The sequence below is a fragment of the Hipposideros armiger genome, unplaced genomic scaffold, assembly GCF_001890085.2.
Source record: "Hipposideros armiger isolate ML-2016 unplaced genomic scaffold, ASM189008v1 scaffold_109, whole genome shotgun sequence".
NCBI lineage: Eukaryota > Metazoa > Chordata > Mammalia > Chiroptera > Hipposideridae > Hipposideros > Hipposideros armiger.
Window position 1 is genome coordinate 397646 of NW_017731459.1, and position 17496 is coordinate 415141.

At 42.2% G+C, this 17496-nt stretch overlaps 1 protein-coding gene across 1 annotated transcript in view; it reads right to left on the reverse strand.

The window, feature by feature from the left end:
- The window catches only part of ITGA9 (integrin subunit alpha 9), a 330870-nt gene that overhangs the window by 116558 nt on the left and 196816 nt on the right, over positions 1 to 17496 (reverse strand). Inside the window, exon 18 of the mRNA XM_019647245.1 lies at positions 272 to 422. Coding sequence (XP_019502790.1) covers positions 272 to 422 — 151 coding nt within the window. The remainder of the gene's footprint in view (positions 1 to 271; positions 423 to 17496) is intronic.

A 17496-nucleotide genomic window follows, 5' to 3' on the forward strand; every position in this document is an offset into this window, starting at 1 on the left:
AGCGGTTCTCAACCTTCCTAATGCCACGACCCCTTAATACAGTTCCTCATGTTGTGGTGACCCCCAACCATAAAATTATTTTCGTTGCTACTCTATAACTGTAATTTTGCTACTGTTATGAATCGTAATGTAAATATCTTTTTGTTTTCTGATGGTCTTAGGTGACCCCTGTGAAAGGGTCATTCGACCCGCAAAGGGGTCGCTGACCCACAGGTTGAGAACCGCTGCTCTAGATGGAACCAAGGCTCTTTTTGGACAGTGCCCTCCTTACCTTCTGCCACATATTGATGAAGAACAGCTCCCGGGACACATTGAAGGACACGTTGGCATCATAGGCATCATCCCCAAGGTTGGAGATGGAGATATTTAGGGAGATATTCTTCACAGCTCCCAAAGCTAGATATGGGGTTTTCTCATCAATGCTGCAATAAAAAATAAACAGCAGTTAATGCCCTGAAACTTTCAGCTTTCACTAATATGAGTCATCATGGGGTAGCTGAGGGTGAGGGGCAGAAACTTCACTAGGATCAGGACTACAAGTCCCAGGAACCCCATGAACTAGCCATGTGTTCTTAGGCAATTAGTTAGCTCCCATAAGCCTCAGTTTCTTCACCTAAGCACAGGAGGGTTCTGTGTTGCCTAGCTCACGAAGCTGTGCTGTGGCTCACAAGAAATCTAGTACATAAAACTTGGAAAATTATAAGACATTTAATAAATGAGACATGGAATCTGGTCAGATATTAATTCATCCAAATATTTTTGAGCACCTCCTACCGGCCCATCACTACCACTCTATGTGCTAGGGAAAGAGCAGAAAACTAAACAGAGTTCTTGCCTTCTTGTAGCTTCAAGGAAAACAGAAAACACAGACATAAAGAAGCAAACCCACAGGTCACATTGTGATTAGAGCTATGGAGACAACGTACAAAGGGTAAGAGAGATAGAGAAAGCCAGATTTGGATAGAGAGTGGGTTGCAATTTTAAATAGGGTGGTCAATTGCCTGGAGACCATTTCCAGACTGAGCTGGACCATCACCCAGCCACCTCAAGGATGACACACCCAAAGGACAGACTGAGCAGGCACCAGAGCCCTGCTAAAGTGAATTCTGCTCCATAGAGACAGCCCCTGCACAACAGCTCCTCCACTGTAGTCACAGCCAACCAGCCCAAGGATCAATCCATTGCATTGATGTACAAACAGCAACCAAGGCTCAACTACAATAGGAGGGCACAAACAACATACACAAGGGACATACCTACAAGTGTGCAGCTCAGGTGACCAGGAGGACTGCTCCACTGAGCCCCACAGGACATGTACTACATAAGGCCACTCTACTACTGGGAGACATAGCTGCCCTACCTAATACTTAGAAACAAAAACAGGGAGGCAGACAAAATGGGGAGACAAATAAACATGTCCCGAATAAAAGCTCCAGAAAAACAGCTAAACAAAATGGAGACAAGCAATCTACCAGATACAGAGTTCAAAACACTGGTTATAAGGATGCTCAACGATCTTAGGGAGAACTTCAACAAAGAGATAGGAAACACAAGAATGGAGATAGAAAACATAAAAAAGAACCGGTCAGAAATAAAGACTACAGTAACTGAAATGAATAATGCATTAGAGGGAATCAACAGATTAGATGAAGCAGAGGCTCAAACCAGTGATTTAGAAGATTAGGTAACAGAAAACACCCCATCAGAACAGAAAACAAAAGATGAATAATAAAATGGCAATAACTACATATCTATCAACAATTAATTTCAATGTAAATGGATTAAATGCTCCAATCAAAAGACTGGATAAGAAAACAAGAGCCACATATGCTGCCTACAAGAGACTCACCTCAGATCGAAAGACACACACAACTGAAAGTAAAGAGATGGAAAAAGATATCTCATGAAAACTGAAACAACAAAAAAGCTGGTTAGCTTTACCTATGCCAGGCAAAAATAGACTTTAAAACAAAGGCTATAACAAGAGACAAAGAAGGACCAAGTAATCCTACTGGGTATTTATCTGAAGAAACCCAGAATGCTACTTTGACGGGATGTGTACATCCATATGTCCACCACAGCACTGTTTATAATGGCCAAGATGTGGAGGCAGCCTGCGTGCCTGTGGATTGAAGAATGGATAAAGAGGAGGTAATACCTACATACAATGGAAGTTGCTCGGCCATGGAAGGGAATGGGTTCTTGCCATCCGTGGCGGAATGGATGGACCTGGAGAGTACTGTGCTGAGTGGAGTACATCAGAGAAAGACAGAGGTTTTGAGCAATGAGATTTTACTTACATGTGGAATCTAAAGAACAAAATCAAAAAGCAAACAAAACAGAAACAAACATAGATACAGAGAATATTTTGATGGTTGCCAGATGGGAGGGAGTTGCAGGGCAGGGTGAAAAAAGGGACGAGATTAAGAAGTACAAATTGGTTGTTAAAAGTAGTCATGAGGATGTAGGGCATAGTATAAAGAATACAGTCAATAATATTGTAATAACTATGTATAGTGCCAGGGTGGTACTAGACTAGTCAGGGGGATCACTTCATAAATTACATAAATGTCTAACCACTAGGGTGTACACCTACAACTAATATAATATTGTATGTTAGCTGTATTTTAATAAAAACTATTTTTTCAAAAAAGAATATTCAAGAAATAAACCATTAGTTGTTTTGTGTTTTTTTGTTTTTTTTTTAAATAGGGTGGTCAGGGAAGCTTCACTGATGACGGAGCAAGATAAAAAGATATCTGGAAACTAGCAAAGGGAAAGTCGTACGTGGCATATTCAAGGGCTGGCAAGGAGGCCAGTGAGGCTGAGAGGAATGAGTGAGGGGGAATGTGGGAAGAAATGGGCTTAGAGAGATGAAGGCAGTCAGGGCAAGCAGATCACGTAGGGCATTTTGGGTTATCAGAAGGACCTTAGTTTGATTCTGAGGTGGTACCCCAGCGGGGCTCTGAGTGGAGGAGTGCTGTGACCTGACTCACATTTAAAGGCTCACACTGGCTATGATGTAAACAGTCTGTGGAGTGAGTGCTGAGGAGAAAGCAGAAAGCCTAGTTAGGAAGCGCCTATAATAATCCAGGCTTGAGAAGATGGCAGACCCGACCATGGTGGTAGAAGCTGAAGTAGTGAAAAGTCATATCCTGGATATGTTTCAAAGTTTATGCCAACAGATTTTGCTCATGGATTGGCTGAGAAATGTTAGGGAAAGAGGGGAGTCAAGAATGGCTCCAAAGATTTTAGATTCAACAACTGGAAGGGAAGAATTGTCATTTATGAAGATGAGAAGGACCATGGGTAATAGAAGATCCAGCAGAGAAAATCCAAATACCTATTGGATTTTTAAGATGTTGAGACATAAGTCTGAAGTGGAAAGAGGGAGTCTGGGCTAAAGATACACATTTGGGATGGACTAGATTACTAGGGAACGTGTGTAGGTAGAGAAGAGGTCGTACACTTAGGAGTTGAAGATGAGGAAGAGCTAGCAAAGGAGATTGAAAAAGAGTGGCAAGGGAGATAGGAGGAAAACAAAGAGAGAAGGAACCTAAGTGGCCACAGAAGACATCTTTCAAGGAAAGAGCAATCAATTTTGTCAAATGTGGCACACAGGTCAAAATAACATGAAGAATGAGAACTGGCCATTGGAATTAGCCATCTGAAAGTCACTGGTGATCTTGATAAGAACTGTTTAAGAAGAGTGGTAGGGATGAAAGCTTGACTGGAATTGGTTTTAGAGCTATAGGAGGAGACTAAATGGAAATAGTGAGTAAACTATTTGGAGAAATTTTTCTGTAAATGGGATGGAGAGAAATAGGATGATAGCTGGTAGGAGAAGTGGGCTCACGGGGACTTTTTTTTTAAGATGGAAGTTATCATAGTCTAGTTGTATGATAACGGGAAGGATCTACTAGACAGAGAACAATTAATGATCACATGACAGGACAATTGCCAAATGGCCTGTTGAACTAACGGAGGGGCTGGTATCAGCTGGTATGAGGTGAGAAAGTGGAGCACATGGCACAGGTGCATTAGCAGGTGGGTGTTAGGAACAAAAGGAGGTTCCCTTGTGATTGCCTCCATTTTCCAGTGAAAGAAAACTACATCACAGGTTGGGAAGGGAGAAGAGGAGGAGGTAAGTCTGAGGGAGGAGAAGGAGGGAAATGGCAGCCTCAGACAGTGCGATGATGATGGGGATGATGATGATGGGGATGAGGATAATGGGGATGATGGAGGTGAGAATGATGGGGATAGGGAGGAGGAGGATGATGGGGAAGAGGAAGACTGGGATGATGGGGATGAGAAGGATGGGGATAGGGAGGATGATGGGGAAGAGGAAGACTGGGATGATGGATGGGGATGAGGAGGATGGGGATAGGGATGATGAGGATGATGGGGATAGGGAAGATGATGGGGAAGAGGAAGACTGGGATGATGGGGATGAAAAGGATGGGGATAGGGAGGATGAGGATGATGGGGATAGGGAGGATGATGGGGAAGAGAAAGACTGGGATGATGGATGGGGATGAGGAGGATCACGATGATGATGATGCGCATGAGACTGACAATTATGATGTGACGTGAGATTTGGACAAAATAAATTCACGTTGGTGGCCAATCTTTGATGGGCCAACCAATTAATGGGAGCTGTATTAAGAGCATGAGGTTTGTGTAATGGACAGTTACTATTTTTGGCCACTCAGCACCCCGACTCCTTCCTGTTTGGGGGAAATCTCAAGGTGAGTGGGAGGGGCACATCAGAAGACAGAGGGGCAGGCCTGCCCCCGTCTCGGTTGCTAAAGTGTGGGCACCTAAGTGCAGTCATGTGGTCTAAGGGTGGTCCAATGGCCTCAGCATGGTGATCAGATGCGCCTAACTGGGGTCATGAATTTTGAGGGTTGCACAAAGACACGGGGGCCCTCTGAGATCACCTGAGGTGGCCACAGAGGCTTGAGAGCCCCGAGGTGGCATCCTGAGCTCAGCCTTGCCTTCCTCGTTTCCTGTGATGATGCTTCTTCAGCTGCCTGCCTGTGCTCCGAACCAGCTCATATCCTTCCCATAAATTCCTTTTCTGCTTAAATCAACCAGCCCATGTTTGTTGCCGTTTGCAACCACTGATACAGCTAATAGAGCATGAAAGAGAAGAGAACTATCCAAAATCTCAGTAGGCTATGTAATATTTTGAAATACAGATTTTTTGGGAAGAAATCATCATTCCCCATCCAAGAAGAGAGGACCTTACTTTTCTGCATGCCTGGCACGTCAACAAGAATAATATGTGCAAGGAGAGATCTGATGGTCTTGTTTTTGGAATTAAGAGCTCTAAGGATCCAAACAAGATGTGAAAAATTAACTCATAGAAAAGTTTCAAATTCTTGAATGGCATCCAATAAATTACTACCCTGACCTCAAGCTATTGTGGCAATTATTTATTATTGTTGGCCATTTTGATTTTAAACAATTGATGGGTTATTTCTGTCCTCTTGTTTGCTTTTGTAAGATTAAAGGAGTAATCTTCAGGCCTTGAGGAGTTATGAGAGAGAGCGCTAACCTCACTTTATCTTCAGAAGGAATTGCATAAGCACAAGTAGTCCGGTCGTTTTGTAGAGTATCCGTAGTTTCCAAATAAAATATTAAGCAGGGAGACAATACAGAAAAGCACAGGACCGTGGCGCAGGGGGCTGCCTCCTTATTCCAGTTTTGTTGTTCATGAGCAGCCTTCTTTTCTTTTGTGTAAATGACAAGGGGTCAGGCCAGGGATGTCTAACCTTTTGCCAGCCCCCAAAGCTTAGGCCTCTGTCAATCATGCAGCAAGGTCATTCCTGAGGTTTCAAAGTCAAGTGATTCAAACATGGCTCCATGATTAAGGGAAGTCAGGCACCTTCTAGGGAAGACCATGAACTTGGACTTTTTACTAAAGAGGCCTCAAAGCTGTTTTTACTCCTTCTCCACAGCTTAAAAACCCATGTATAAAATAGAGCCTCTCTGCTTTCAGAGCTATTCTTAGAAATGAAACGGAATGTGATTTGCCTGGTGCTGGTCCTTTCAAACATGTCGTCCTTCTGAAACCTTACAGCACCCTGAAAGCTGTAGTTCCATTTTTAGAGATGAGGAAATTGAGACGCAGGAGATAAGGTGGTGGCTGAGTGGTGGTGCTGGCTTAGAGCTCTGCCTGCTATGCCTTCAAAGCTCACCCCTCGCCATCACAGCCCATATTGTTCAGTCCCTTGCATGTAACACCCTTTGCATGTCACACCTCCCTCCTGGGTGAAATAAATCTCCCTAGTATCAGTCTCCCCAGCCCCATGTGCTCCACCAGTCCTTCACAGCACTTACCAAGGTGTGATGACACATTTCCTTGTGCGGCTATTTGCTTAAGGACTATCTCTCCCCCAACAGGATATAAGCACCAGGGGCCAGGACCGCTGTCTGATTTTGCTCATCATTGAACCCCCAGTAACAGACTGTGCCTGGTACACAGGTGTTCAACAAACTCTTGTGGACTGAATGAATGTACACACACAACGTCTCTACAACAGATCAACAGTTCAACCTTTGCATTTACAGATAAAGAAGCTGAGCCCCCCTCCCCCAGAGGGGAACCCACTTTGATCGAGGTCACCCAGCCATGTAGGAGCTGAGCTGGAGCTAGTGCCAAACTTCCTTTGGCACAATGGCCGTCTGCGTTACAGGCTCTTATATAAACTCCATCTCAGTCGGGAAGGGCTTTGGCAAGAAATGTCTTTTCACGACATCTGAAAAGAACAGGACTCCAAAGAAGACCAACCTCTCTGACAGGACTGCTGAAAGAGTAAAATGATCAGGCACAGGGTTTTTGTGCCAAACATTCTATGGGTGCTTACTTACTTAGAAAAGCACAATCTTTCTAATTTCCAAGAAACTTTATTTTCTGAAAACATTTTCCATTAATTCTACTTTGCTTTTAAGTGGGCCACATTACTTTGTACACCAACCACTCTGATGTACTTTTCTATGAAAAGCATTATTTATTAATAGTCAACATAAGAAATAGCCATACAGATTCTATAAAGCTTATCTTACTATATATCTACAGGCTGCTGGGAACATATTGCTCATTTGTTATAAAAAATTACAGCTATAACTGATACATGTGATAGCAGCTGTTTTTTAATATGTTGGGTTTATTTTGAAGTTTAGTGCCAATTCATTCAGTACTCCAAATGTCAGCTGTTATTGCCACCATCTTGGTGGCTGTGTGGTGCCTGAGGGTCACTGTGGAACTTTTTCTGTGACTCCGCTCATCACTTTACATTAAATGTGTGTATCCTTCAAAGCTCCTAATTGGGAAAATGCAATACATTCCCATGTCAATCACATACTGAACCACTAAGGCCACTAAAGTAAATTCTTCCCCTTCCACCATTATGGAGACAATTTTATGCAGATAATTTTTTGGAAGATGCTAAGAGAAGAAACAAAAGTAGCTTAATGGTGTTTAGTAATTAATTTTCCATTGGATCATTTTAGATCTTCCCTAAGTCTTAAAGATATAAACCGTGATCTTATTTAAATAATTCGTGGTTATAATCTACCTTCCATAAAATATAACACTTGTATTTTCTTTTGCTGCTAGGTTAAACGTAGCCTGAGCTTGGATTAAGGATGTGGATATAGGAGTTAATCAAGTACATTCTAGTCAACTGTATTTGAGTTTTAAAAACTTCTTGATATATCATTATAATTATTGATATACTTGCCAACCACTACATTGAATATTGACAACTAGGAGAATAGTATAGGCAGCCAAATCCATCCATTTTTCCTTCCTGTCTTCCTCCTTCCATCCCACCATCCTCCCTCCCCCCTTCATTCTAGTCCTTTATCCATCATTACTCTAAAAAACTACCTTCTTGGCTTAGGCACCAGGGATACAGGTCCTAGGCCTGAAGGAGTTCACAGTCTTGTGGAGGAAACAAACATGTAAGATATGATGTCAGCATGTACTAAGTGTTGACCCAGAGGGATGAGGAAACATCCTTAAGAGATCCTTTATGCTATGAGAGTACCAAAAAGGGGTTCTGCAAGGGCAGTGGAGGGAAGGAAGGAATACTGGGAGGTATTAGGTAAGGTGTTGCTAAGGAGGTGAACCATGAGTCCTATAAGTAATGGGATGATAGTCCCATCAACAAAAATATTGCTTAAGATGGATTACACACACACACACACACACACGTACGCACGCACGCGCGCGCGCGCGTGCGCAATCCCTAGTTTTTCCATTCATGGCAATCACATTAAAAAGGACATTGTGAAGCAGATTGTATTCTCCCATAGAAGAAATGTCAAAATTGGGGGCAGCATTCCTGAGTCAGGATTCAGCCTCCAACCAATCACAGATATCCTCAACAATGTGTCATAAAAGCAAGGACATAAATTATAGCCACTGCAACTTAAAGCAATAAACAATGCTTCCTATTCTTAAAAATGGGCAGACATCATAAAATCAGAAATGGAATTTGATGCTGGATGGGGGCCCATTAGAGTCATCACTTTGCAGATAAAGGCCAAAGAGTTAACACTTTCCCGCGACTGCTCAGCAGACAGTGGCAAATCCAGGCAGCCCCCCTGATTCCTGGTCCAGTGTTCCTCCCATTGCTCCTAACGTCTAGAAAAATACAAAAAATATATATATAATTCACATAAGGCTTATGTGGCTATAATAAGAGAAATGAAATTGTGTTTGCCTTCTTAGCATTTAGAATATTTAAGACTATTGGGAGGTGTCACCATCTCTTTACGAAAGCTATCTGAGGTGCTTATTTTTTCCTCTTGACAATTTTCCTTGAAATTGGTGGAGGCATTCCGGATGGTTCCAGACGCCTTCAGCAGCTCTGTTGGGCAATCTCCTTCTTGGTGCTTTGTTGACAACTATCAGTTTTTCAACTATTAGTGCTTACATTTACAAACATGAAAAAAAAAACATAGTTGCTCATCTGATGTCTTCCTATGAGGGATACAAACACAAAGTACCAAATAAACTGATCATGATGTGAAGGAAATACAAGACGAAGCTAAGACAAGTCCTGCTGAAGGAACACGTGCAAAACAAGGGGTAAGAGAAATTTGGGGGAAGAAATCACCGTAGACTGAAGTTATCCTAAGAAGTTCCCTGAGAATGGTGGGACTCAATCCACATCTGAAAGAATGAGGAGCATATGGGTGAGTAGAGAAACAGGAAGTACATTCCAGGCAGAGAGAAAAATAAACAACAGATAAAGAGATGGAGGTGACTAGAAATAATGTGGAAAGGATCAGGAAAGGGACATCCTTAGCAGTAAGATGAGTGGGAAGCAAGTAGAACACGTAGGATCCATCCAGATTCCCATGGACCTTTAACGTCAGAGTTTGGGTTGATCCTCTAGGCCAGTGAACACTTAACTATGTTATCTTGACTCACCAATACCAGATGTGTTGCTAGTAATTTGTTCATAAGTAATAAGGCACTGGAGTAAAGGTATTCCAAAATGTAGTGGGCTATGGAGTGGTTCTACCTTTGTCCCCTGGGGTCTTATCTCTGTAGCCTGTACAAGCTACAATTCCATCTACCAGCATCTCCATCTTTTGCTGGAGGACTTTTCTCTGCAGGCCAGCAGAAGGCCAAAGAATTTAGCCCCTAGCAGCTCTCAACCAGTGACTGACGGTAACTGGTGTATAATGACCTTGGCTTCCTCGCCTATTGGGTGAGACAACTCTGAAGTGCATGTTCTAGTTCTAGGCCTGTGCTGTTCAATATGGTAGCCACTAGTCACATGTGGCTTTTGAGCACTTGAAATGTGACAGGTCTGCATTAAGTGTAAAATACAAATCAGATTTCTAACACTAAGCACAATAAAATAGGATGTAAAAAAATCTCAATCACTGTTTTAATATTAATTACATGTTTAAATGATGTCTTTCGCTGTATTGTATAAAATTGGTTTTACAGTTTCACTTTAATTTTTTAATGTGGCTACCAGAAGATCTTAAATTGCCTATGTGGCTTGCACTACATTTGTATTGCTTAGGATTGTTCTAGACTCCCAGCAAATTCTATGTATGTTACTTTTAATAATATAATATGGTCGATTTGTGATTAATCTTAAATGGTACATATTTGCTCATGTTACTTGCAAAGAAGAGGTTTAGGGAAAAAAAATTGGGTCAAAACAAAATCGAGTATTAAAAAAATAAAATTGCTAATATTGAGTTCCTAAGACTCACGGGCTTATAAAATGCTGTAATGAATACTGTGAAATATTTAAAAAAGAAAAGGCATGCCCCATGTGTGCTTTTCTTCTCCACAAAGTAATGTTGAGTTTCTCCAGAGTCTGATGCTCAAAGTTGTACACTGTGCAGGTGAACCTCGGCGGTTACACTGATGTGGCGGGGAGAAAAGGAAGCAAGTCATGAGGACCTGGGCAAGAAGGAATGTCTTAGCCTGGAACTCTAAGGAGCTGACCCACAAGTAGGTTTGAGAGCAAGCTGTTTATCGGGGAGGTGGTCCCACAAAACACCAGTAGGGAAGGAGGGGCGTGAGACATGGAAGGACACAGGCAACCGACACAGGATTTGACATCAAGTCAGTCACCCCTGTGGGCACCTGGAGCTCCATCTTGCTGGGAAATTCTGGGAAACTCCCAGGGTTATCCCATCTGTGGGGTGAGCAAAATATTTCTGCGCTGATTCTAGTCATTGGTTTAGGGCTGCCGTGGAAAACGCAGGGAGGGCCTCTCTTCCCAGTGCCGCTGGTCTGGTGGGCAGAGCAGGCAGAAATGCAGTGACTGGAGCAGAATTCCAGGCCCACACAAAGGTAAAATGGATGTAAACAGTGCCGACAGCGCCTGCTGCAGGGTCCTATGAATGGGAGATGCAGCTTTCTGAATGAGAGAATGAGCCAACCAGTGAGGCCTGTGGCTGGCAACTCACAACACTTAATCCTATTATCTCTGAACTTCTGGAAGGGGCCCAAGGCCCCGGAGACACCCCACCCCACCACCCCTCGTGATCTACATCCTGTTCACTTTCCTTCTTCGGCAACTGTCACAAAGATCCATCTCAGGGGCCACAGTCTCCATTTCTACGGATGGTTCCAGCCCACTCAGGCCTCACAGTCCTGACAAATGTCAAGGTGGCTGACCAAACACACCCCTCACCCAGGGCTCATCGCCAGGGGGATACACTAGGAGCACTGTACTGGTTGTCCATGGCTGGCAGCTGCTCTTAAAGGCAGGTATGCCCAGGCTGAGAAGGTTAGTAAATATTTTCAGTATCGTCCCTGCCCTAAACCAGTGCACCTTAAGACACACAGGATAACACCCTGGCTGAATATGAGGGGTACATATTTCTGAGCTTCCCCAGTGCGATCCACTTTAGAGAGAATCACTCGGGTCCAATTCAATAAGAGAGAGATGGCAGCAAAGGTAATGTCTGAGCCCATCTCTGCAGGGCATGTATCCATAAGGGGCTGCCCTCAGCTTCCCAACCGACAAAGGCAGCTGTCGTGACCGCCAAGGCACAAGAGTGTTTCACCCTTTCTCCCCTGCATGTTGTTATGGTGTTCACTCCTCAGCCTCTGTTCGCTTCTGTCAGCTGAGAGTTTGTCCAGTCAAGCCTGCTGCTATGTCGGAGAACTGTTCCACAGCCCCCTGGCACTGTTACAAAAGCAGCTGCAAAGAGCCAGACGGGAGGCCTCTCCGTGACACAGCTAACTCCTCTTTACAGATCTAGACCAAACAATATAAAACCCATTCTCAAAACCCCAAGGTTCCTATGTCTCCAAAGTAGAAAGCTGCCAATATCGGCCTTTTGAGGTAAGATGTCAGGCTGAATGCCCTCACCAAATTCTGCACACACTGAGTATCAGGCACTATGTTTTCAGATTCCTCGTCCCTTTCTCTCAGCGTATACTAAGCTGGAGAAGCTATCCTTTCCACAAGACACAGTCACTCTCATGTGATAGTGACTCGGGGCAAGGAAACCTTGAAGCAGTACATCAAGAGACTCCAAAGGAGTCAGTTTTCATGGAACGTTCCAGTGTAAGCTCCCAAATTTCTCTTTCCTACAGGGATGGGAAACTGTTTTGCTTGCTGGTTCATTGTAGTTAGGGACTGCCTATTACTTTGGATTCCTGGAGTTCTCACTGATAGAGCAAATTATTTAGACTCCAAATGCCCGTTTTCACTGCTATAAACAAAAATCACAAAGGTTCCCTGATTTATAAGATTCTAGCTACTGTGGCAAATATGTAGGGATTTCTTTTATTTTACTAACCAAGAACACCAAAAAAAGGTATCACTTCTATTGTTTTTTTAAAAGAAAACTTTATTTTTGGGGGGCAAAAAAAATGTCACCAAAAAATATTCAAAAAGGATATTGTACCAAAAGGTGCAATTCTCAATAGCTAGACGAGATCACATCTAATTTTATATGTTAAGATGCTCTTGAATGATGGGAGTTGTTACTTCTACCCAACTCGTACTCTTGTGGTTATCCTTATGGCCCCACAGGAAACCTCCTGTGGTTGACAGCCTCAGCTCTGAGCCACTGCTCTAAACCACCTGGGGTCCCTCCGGCTGACTTGCTCAGGATCCTCTCCTCTCACACCCTGCGTTTCACTTTGTTCAGTGCCACACCTGGGACCAGCCTGCTTCTCAGGGGTCCCCACCCTATGTCTGCCTCCACTCAGCCTCTCTGCCCTGGACACATACCCCTGTCACCCGGCCAGGCTTCAGCAGAACCCCTGGACTGATGTGCTTACACGGCTTGTCCCGTATCCCCCCCCGCCCCAACACCATCTATCTGGACATTGTCTACTTTCAAATACACTTACAAAAATCTAAACAGCAACAGTCTACGTTAATTAATTTCTGCTTTTGTTTTAAATCCACAACTTGACGGAGCTTTAATATTCAGGTTGTTTATATCCTCAAATACTGTATAAACCAATGATACTACCATTGAATTATATGGATGGATGGATGGATGGATGGATGGATGGATGGATATAGGTTTTAACTTCTTCCAACAGTGTGTTATTAAGCCATACGTTTGAGATGTGCTTTCCATCTCACCATGCTTTATAAATCCTTTCTAATCATGCAAAAAACAGACCCACATAGTTATTAACTCCAGATAGAGATCATGAGGCACCTCTGTAAGGCACGTAGATGAAAGTTTACAGGGGGTCAGAAAAATGATGCCTGGGACTGAGTTTCTAGTTGGAAAACCACTTAGATGGAGTCAGAAATACCTCTACCTCCTCCTGTACCCACCTGGGCCAGTATTATGCTCATAAAAAGAGAAAAGCATTTACTAAGGTGATCTGAGCCAAAATAGTGGTTTCCCTAGCAACATTCAGATAATTAACGTAAATATGTGTTACTTTAAAAAAGTAATATGCCTATATCCTCACTGGCTTCATTAGCATGTACTTGGCCCTAGGTCTGGCTCATTTAATAGCTCACGCAGTGATAGAATCAGCATTTGCCTCGAAGGCCATCCTTTCTCTAACAGGCAAACGTGAGAAGCCAGAGGACCCTCCCTATCTCTCCAAGCAGCTTAGGCTGCCTCCTCCTGCTCCATCTGTGAAAGGAACTGCTGGTTCCCAGCCTAACAGAGGAATTCAAATCCTCATCAGCCTTTAGTTTAGGGGTAGTTTCCGGAATCACTAAATCTTAGGACATCTGGAACACATCAGTGAGGTTCACTCACTGTAACAGCTGGACTGAAGACAAAGAATACTTTGGGGGGCAGAGGAATTCCCAAGATCTGTGGGTTGCTCAGAGGGTCTGACATCATCAGACAGGGATGGTGTGCAGTGATGTATGACTTGACCCAGCCATGGCACGGTGCCACCCTGTCACACATAAGTCGCCTGTTAAACCCAGCCACTACACACTCAAAAATGCAAGGAGCTGATCTGCACTTCACTGTCGTGGCCATAATTTCCCCCCTGCTTCTGGCTCAAGAACCAAATGGCGGACGGAAGGGCTCACAGACACTCAAAGTTATTGCAATTGCAAGCCTCTCTGGGTTTGGGACCGTTTTTTCCTGTGAGGTGAGCAGCCACCAGGACAAGGGGAAGGTAGCTCTTCCACCTGGGTCCCCTGGATGTCTGGAGGCCTTGAAGGTAGAAACAAGAATGCACACACCACACGCAGCACTTCAAACCACCACAAAAGTGCCCATTTGTCCACAAAATGGCTGCCACGTTCACCTCCATGCCCAGTTTCTCTGCTTTGGGCCAGGAGCAGTTTTCTTGAGCTCATCAAAGTCTTGTTGGAGAGTGGGCCCTTCTCAGCGCAAAGTCCAGGTCCTTGGCAACTCGTACAAAGAATTGAATGAGATACTGTGGCCAAGTAGCGAGAAAGCAGTTTATTAGAAGAGACAGTCTATTTTAAAGAAGTGGAAGTGGGCCCGAGCAGTAGAGAATGGCTCAAGGGCCCGTTATTAGAAGAGAAATTACATTGCAAAGGGTTTGGAGCGGGCCACGCGCAAAGGCAAGGCTCAAAAAGGGAGGAAGGGGTCAAAAGGGAAGAAGCAGTCCAAAAGGAGACGGACTTCCCAGGCCTTGGAGTTTTTATCTCTTTCCTCTAGAATGGGTTGTTCCCCTCTGGGCATGGGACCACTTGGTTGACACTTGTGATTGACAACAGGTAATGCGCAGGTGTGAGTGACTGGTCTGATCTAGTTGGGTATTTTGTGCCAATCGCCAGCCTGGCAACTCTGCATCTAGACCAGCTGGATTTAATCAATATTTTTAGAGCATTTCACCCCAAAGCAACAGGATATACATTCTTCTCAAGTGCACATGGAACATTTTCCAAGATAGGCCACATGTTAGACAACAAAACAAGTCTCAATAAATTTAAAAAGACTGAAATCATACCAAGTGTCTTCTCAGACCACAATGCTATAAAACTAGAAATCAAATATAAGAAGAAATCTGGAAAGCACACAAATACATGGAGGCTGAATAACATGCTACTAAACAGCGAGTGGGTCAGAAATGAGATCAAGGAAGAAATTAAGATACCTTGAGACAAACGAAAATGAAAACAACACGACCCAAAATCTCTGGGGTGCAGCGAAAGCAGCTGTAAGAGAGAAATTCATAGCAATGCAGGCCTATCTAAAGAAACAAGAACAATCTCAAATCAACAGACTATCTTTACACCTAAGGGAACTGGGAAAAGAACAGCAAAACAAGCCCAAAAGGAGTACAAAGAAGGAAATAACAAAGACCAGAGCATAAATAGATGAAATAGAGACCAAAAAAAAAAAATACAAAAGATCAACGAAACCAAGAGCTGGTTTTTTGAAAAGACAAACAAAATTGACAAACCCTTAGCCAGACTTACCAAGAAAAAGACAGAGAGCCCAAATTAATAAAATCAGAAATGAAAGAGGAGAAGTAACAACAGATACCACACAAATACAGAAACTTTTAAGAAAATACTACAAGCAACTATATGCCAACAAATTCGACAATCTGGAAGAAATGGACAAATTTCTAGAAACATACAATCTACCAAGTCTGAACCAAGAAGAAACAGAAACTCTGAACAGAATGATTACTACCAAAGAAATTGAATGAGTAATCAACAAGCTTCCAACAAACAAAAGTCCTGGACCAGATGGCTTCACAGGTGAATTTTATAAAACATTTAAAAAAGAATTAATACCTATTCTCCTCAGACTATTCCAAAAAATACAGAAGGAGGGAAGGCTCCCAAGCACATTTTATGAGGCCACTATTACTCTGATCCCAAAATCAGACAAAGATATTACAAAAAAGAAAACTACAGGCCGATATCCCTAATGAACATAGATGCAAAAATCCTCAACAAAATACTAGCAAACCAAATTCAGCATCACATTCAAAAGGTCATACACCACGATCAAGTGGGATTCATTCCTGGTATGCAAGGTTGGTTCAATATCCGCAAATCAATTAATGTAATACATTGCATTAACAAAATGAAAAATAAAATCATATGATCATATAAATAGATTCAGAAAAAGCGTTTGACACAATCCAGTAGCCATTTATAATAGAAACTCTTAGCAAAGTGGGAATACAGGGATCATATCTCAACATAATGAAGGCCATATATATGATAAGCCCACAGCCAACATTGTACTCAATGGGGAAAGGATAAAAGCTTTCCCCTTAAGATCAGGAAGCAGACAAGACTGCCCACTTTCACCACTTCTATTCAACATAGTTATGGAAGTTCTTGCCACAGCAATCAGACAAGAAAATGAAATAAAAGGCAGCCAAATTGGAAAGGAGGAAGTAAAATTGTCATTATATGTGGATGACATGATATTATATGTAGAGAATCCCAAAGACTTCACCAAAAAACTGTTAGAACTGATAAATGAATTTAGTAAGGTAGCAGGATACAAAATTAATATTCAGAAATCAGTTGCATTTGTATACACCAATAATAAACTATCAGAAGAAAAAAAATCAGGAAATCAATCCCTTTTACAATTGTTTCAAAAACAATAAAATATCTAGGAATAAATTTAAACAAAGAGGTAAAAGACCTGTACTCAGAAAATTATAAGACACTGAAGAGAGACATCAAAGAAGATAGAAATAAATGGAAATACATACCATGTTCATGGATAGGAAAAATTAATATAGTTAAAATGTCAGTACTACCTAAGGCAATATACAGATTCAATGCAATTCCTATCAAACTACCAAAGACATTTTCTCAGAAATAGAACATATAATCTTAAAATTTATATGGAACTATAAAAGACCCTGAATAGTCACAACAATCTTAAGAAATAAGAACAAAGTGGGAGGTATCACGCTACCTGACATCAAATCATACTATACTACAAGACTATAGTAATCAAGACAGTATGGTACTGACATAAAAACAGACATGTAGACCAATGGAAAAGAATTGAGGGCCCAGAAATAAACCCTTCCACATAAGGTCATTTAATCTATGACAATGGAAGCAAGAACTTACATTGGAGTAAAGATAGCCTATTTAATAAATGGTGCTGGGAAAATTGGACTGACATGTGCAAAAAAATGAAAATGGACCACCTACTTATACCATACATGAGAACAAATTCAAAATGGATTAAAGACTTAAATGTAAGACCTGAAACCATAAAACTCCTAGAAGAAAACATAGGGAGTAAATTTGCAGACATTACCCTCAGTAATATTTTTACTGATATATCCCTGGGGCAAGGGAAATAAAAGAAAAAAAAACATATGGGATTACATCAAACTTAAAAGTCTTTTCACAGCAAAGAAAATCATCAATAAAACAAAAAGGCAGCCTACTGAATGGGAGAAGATATTTGCCAATGATATCTCCGATAAGAGGTTAATATCAAAAATTTATAAAACACTCATTCAACTCAACACCAAAAAAACCAAACAACCCAATTAAAAAATGGGCAGAGGATATGAAGAGGCATTTCTCTAAA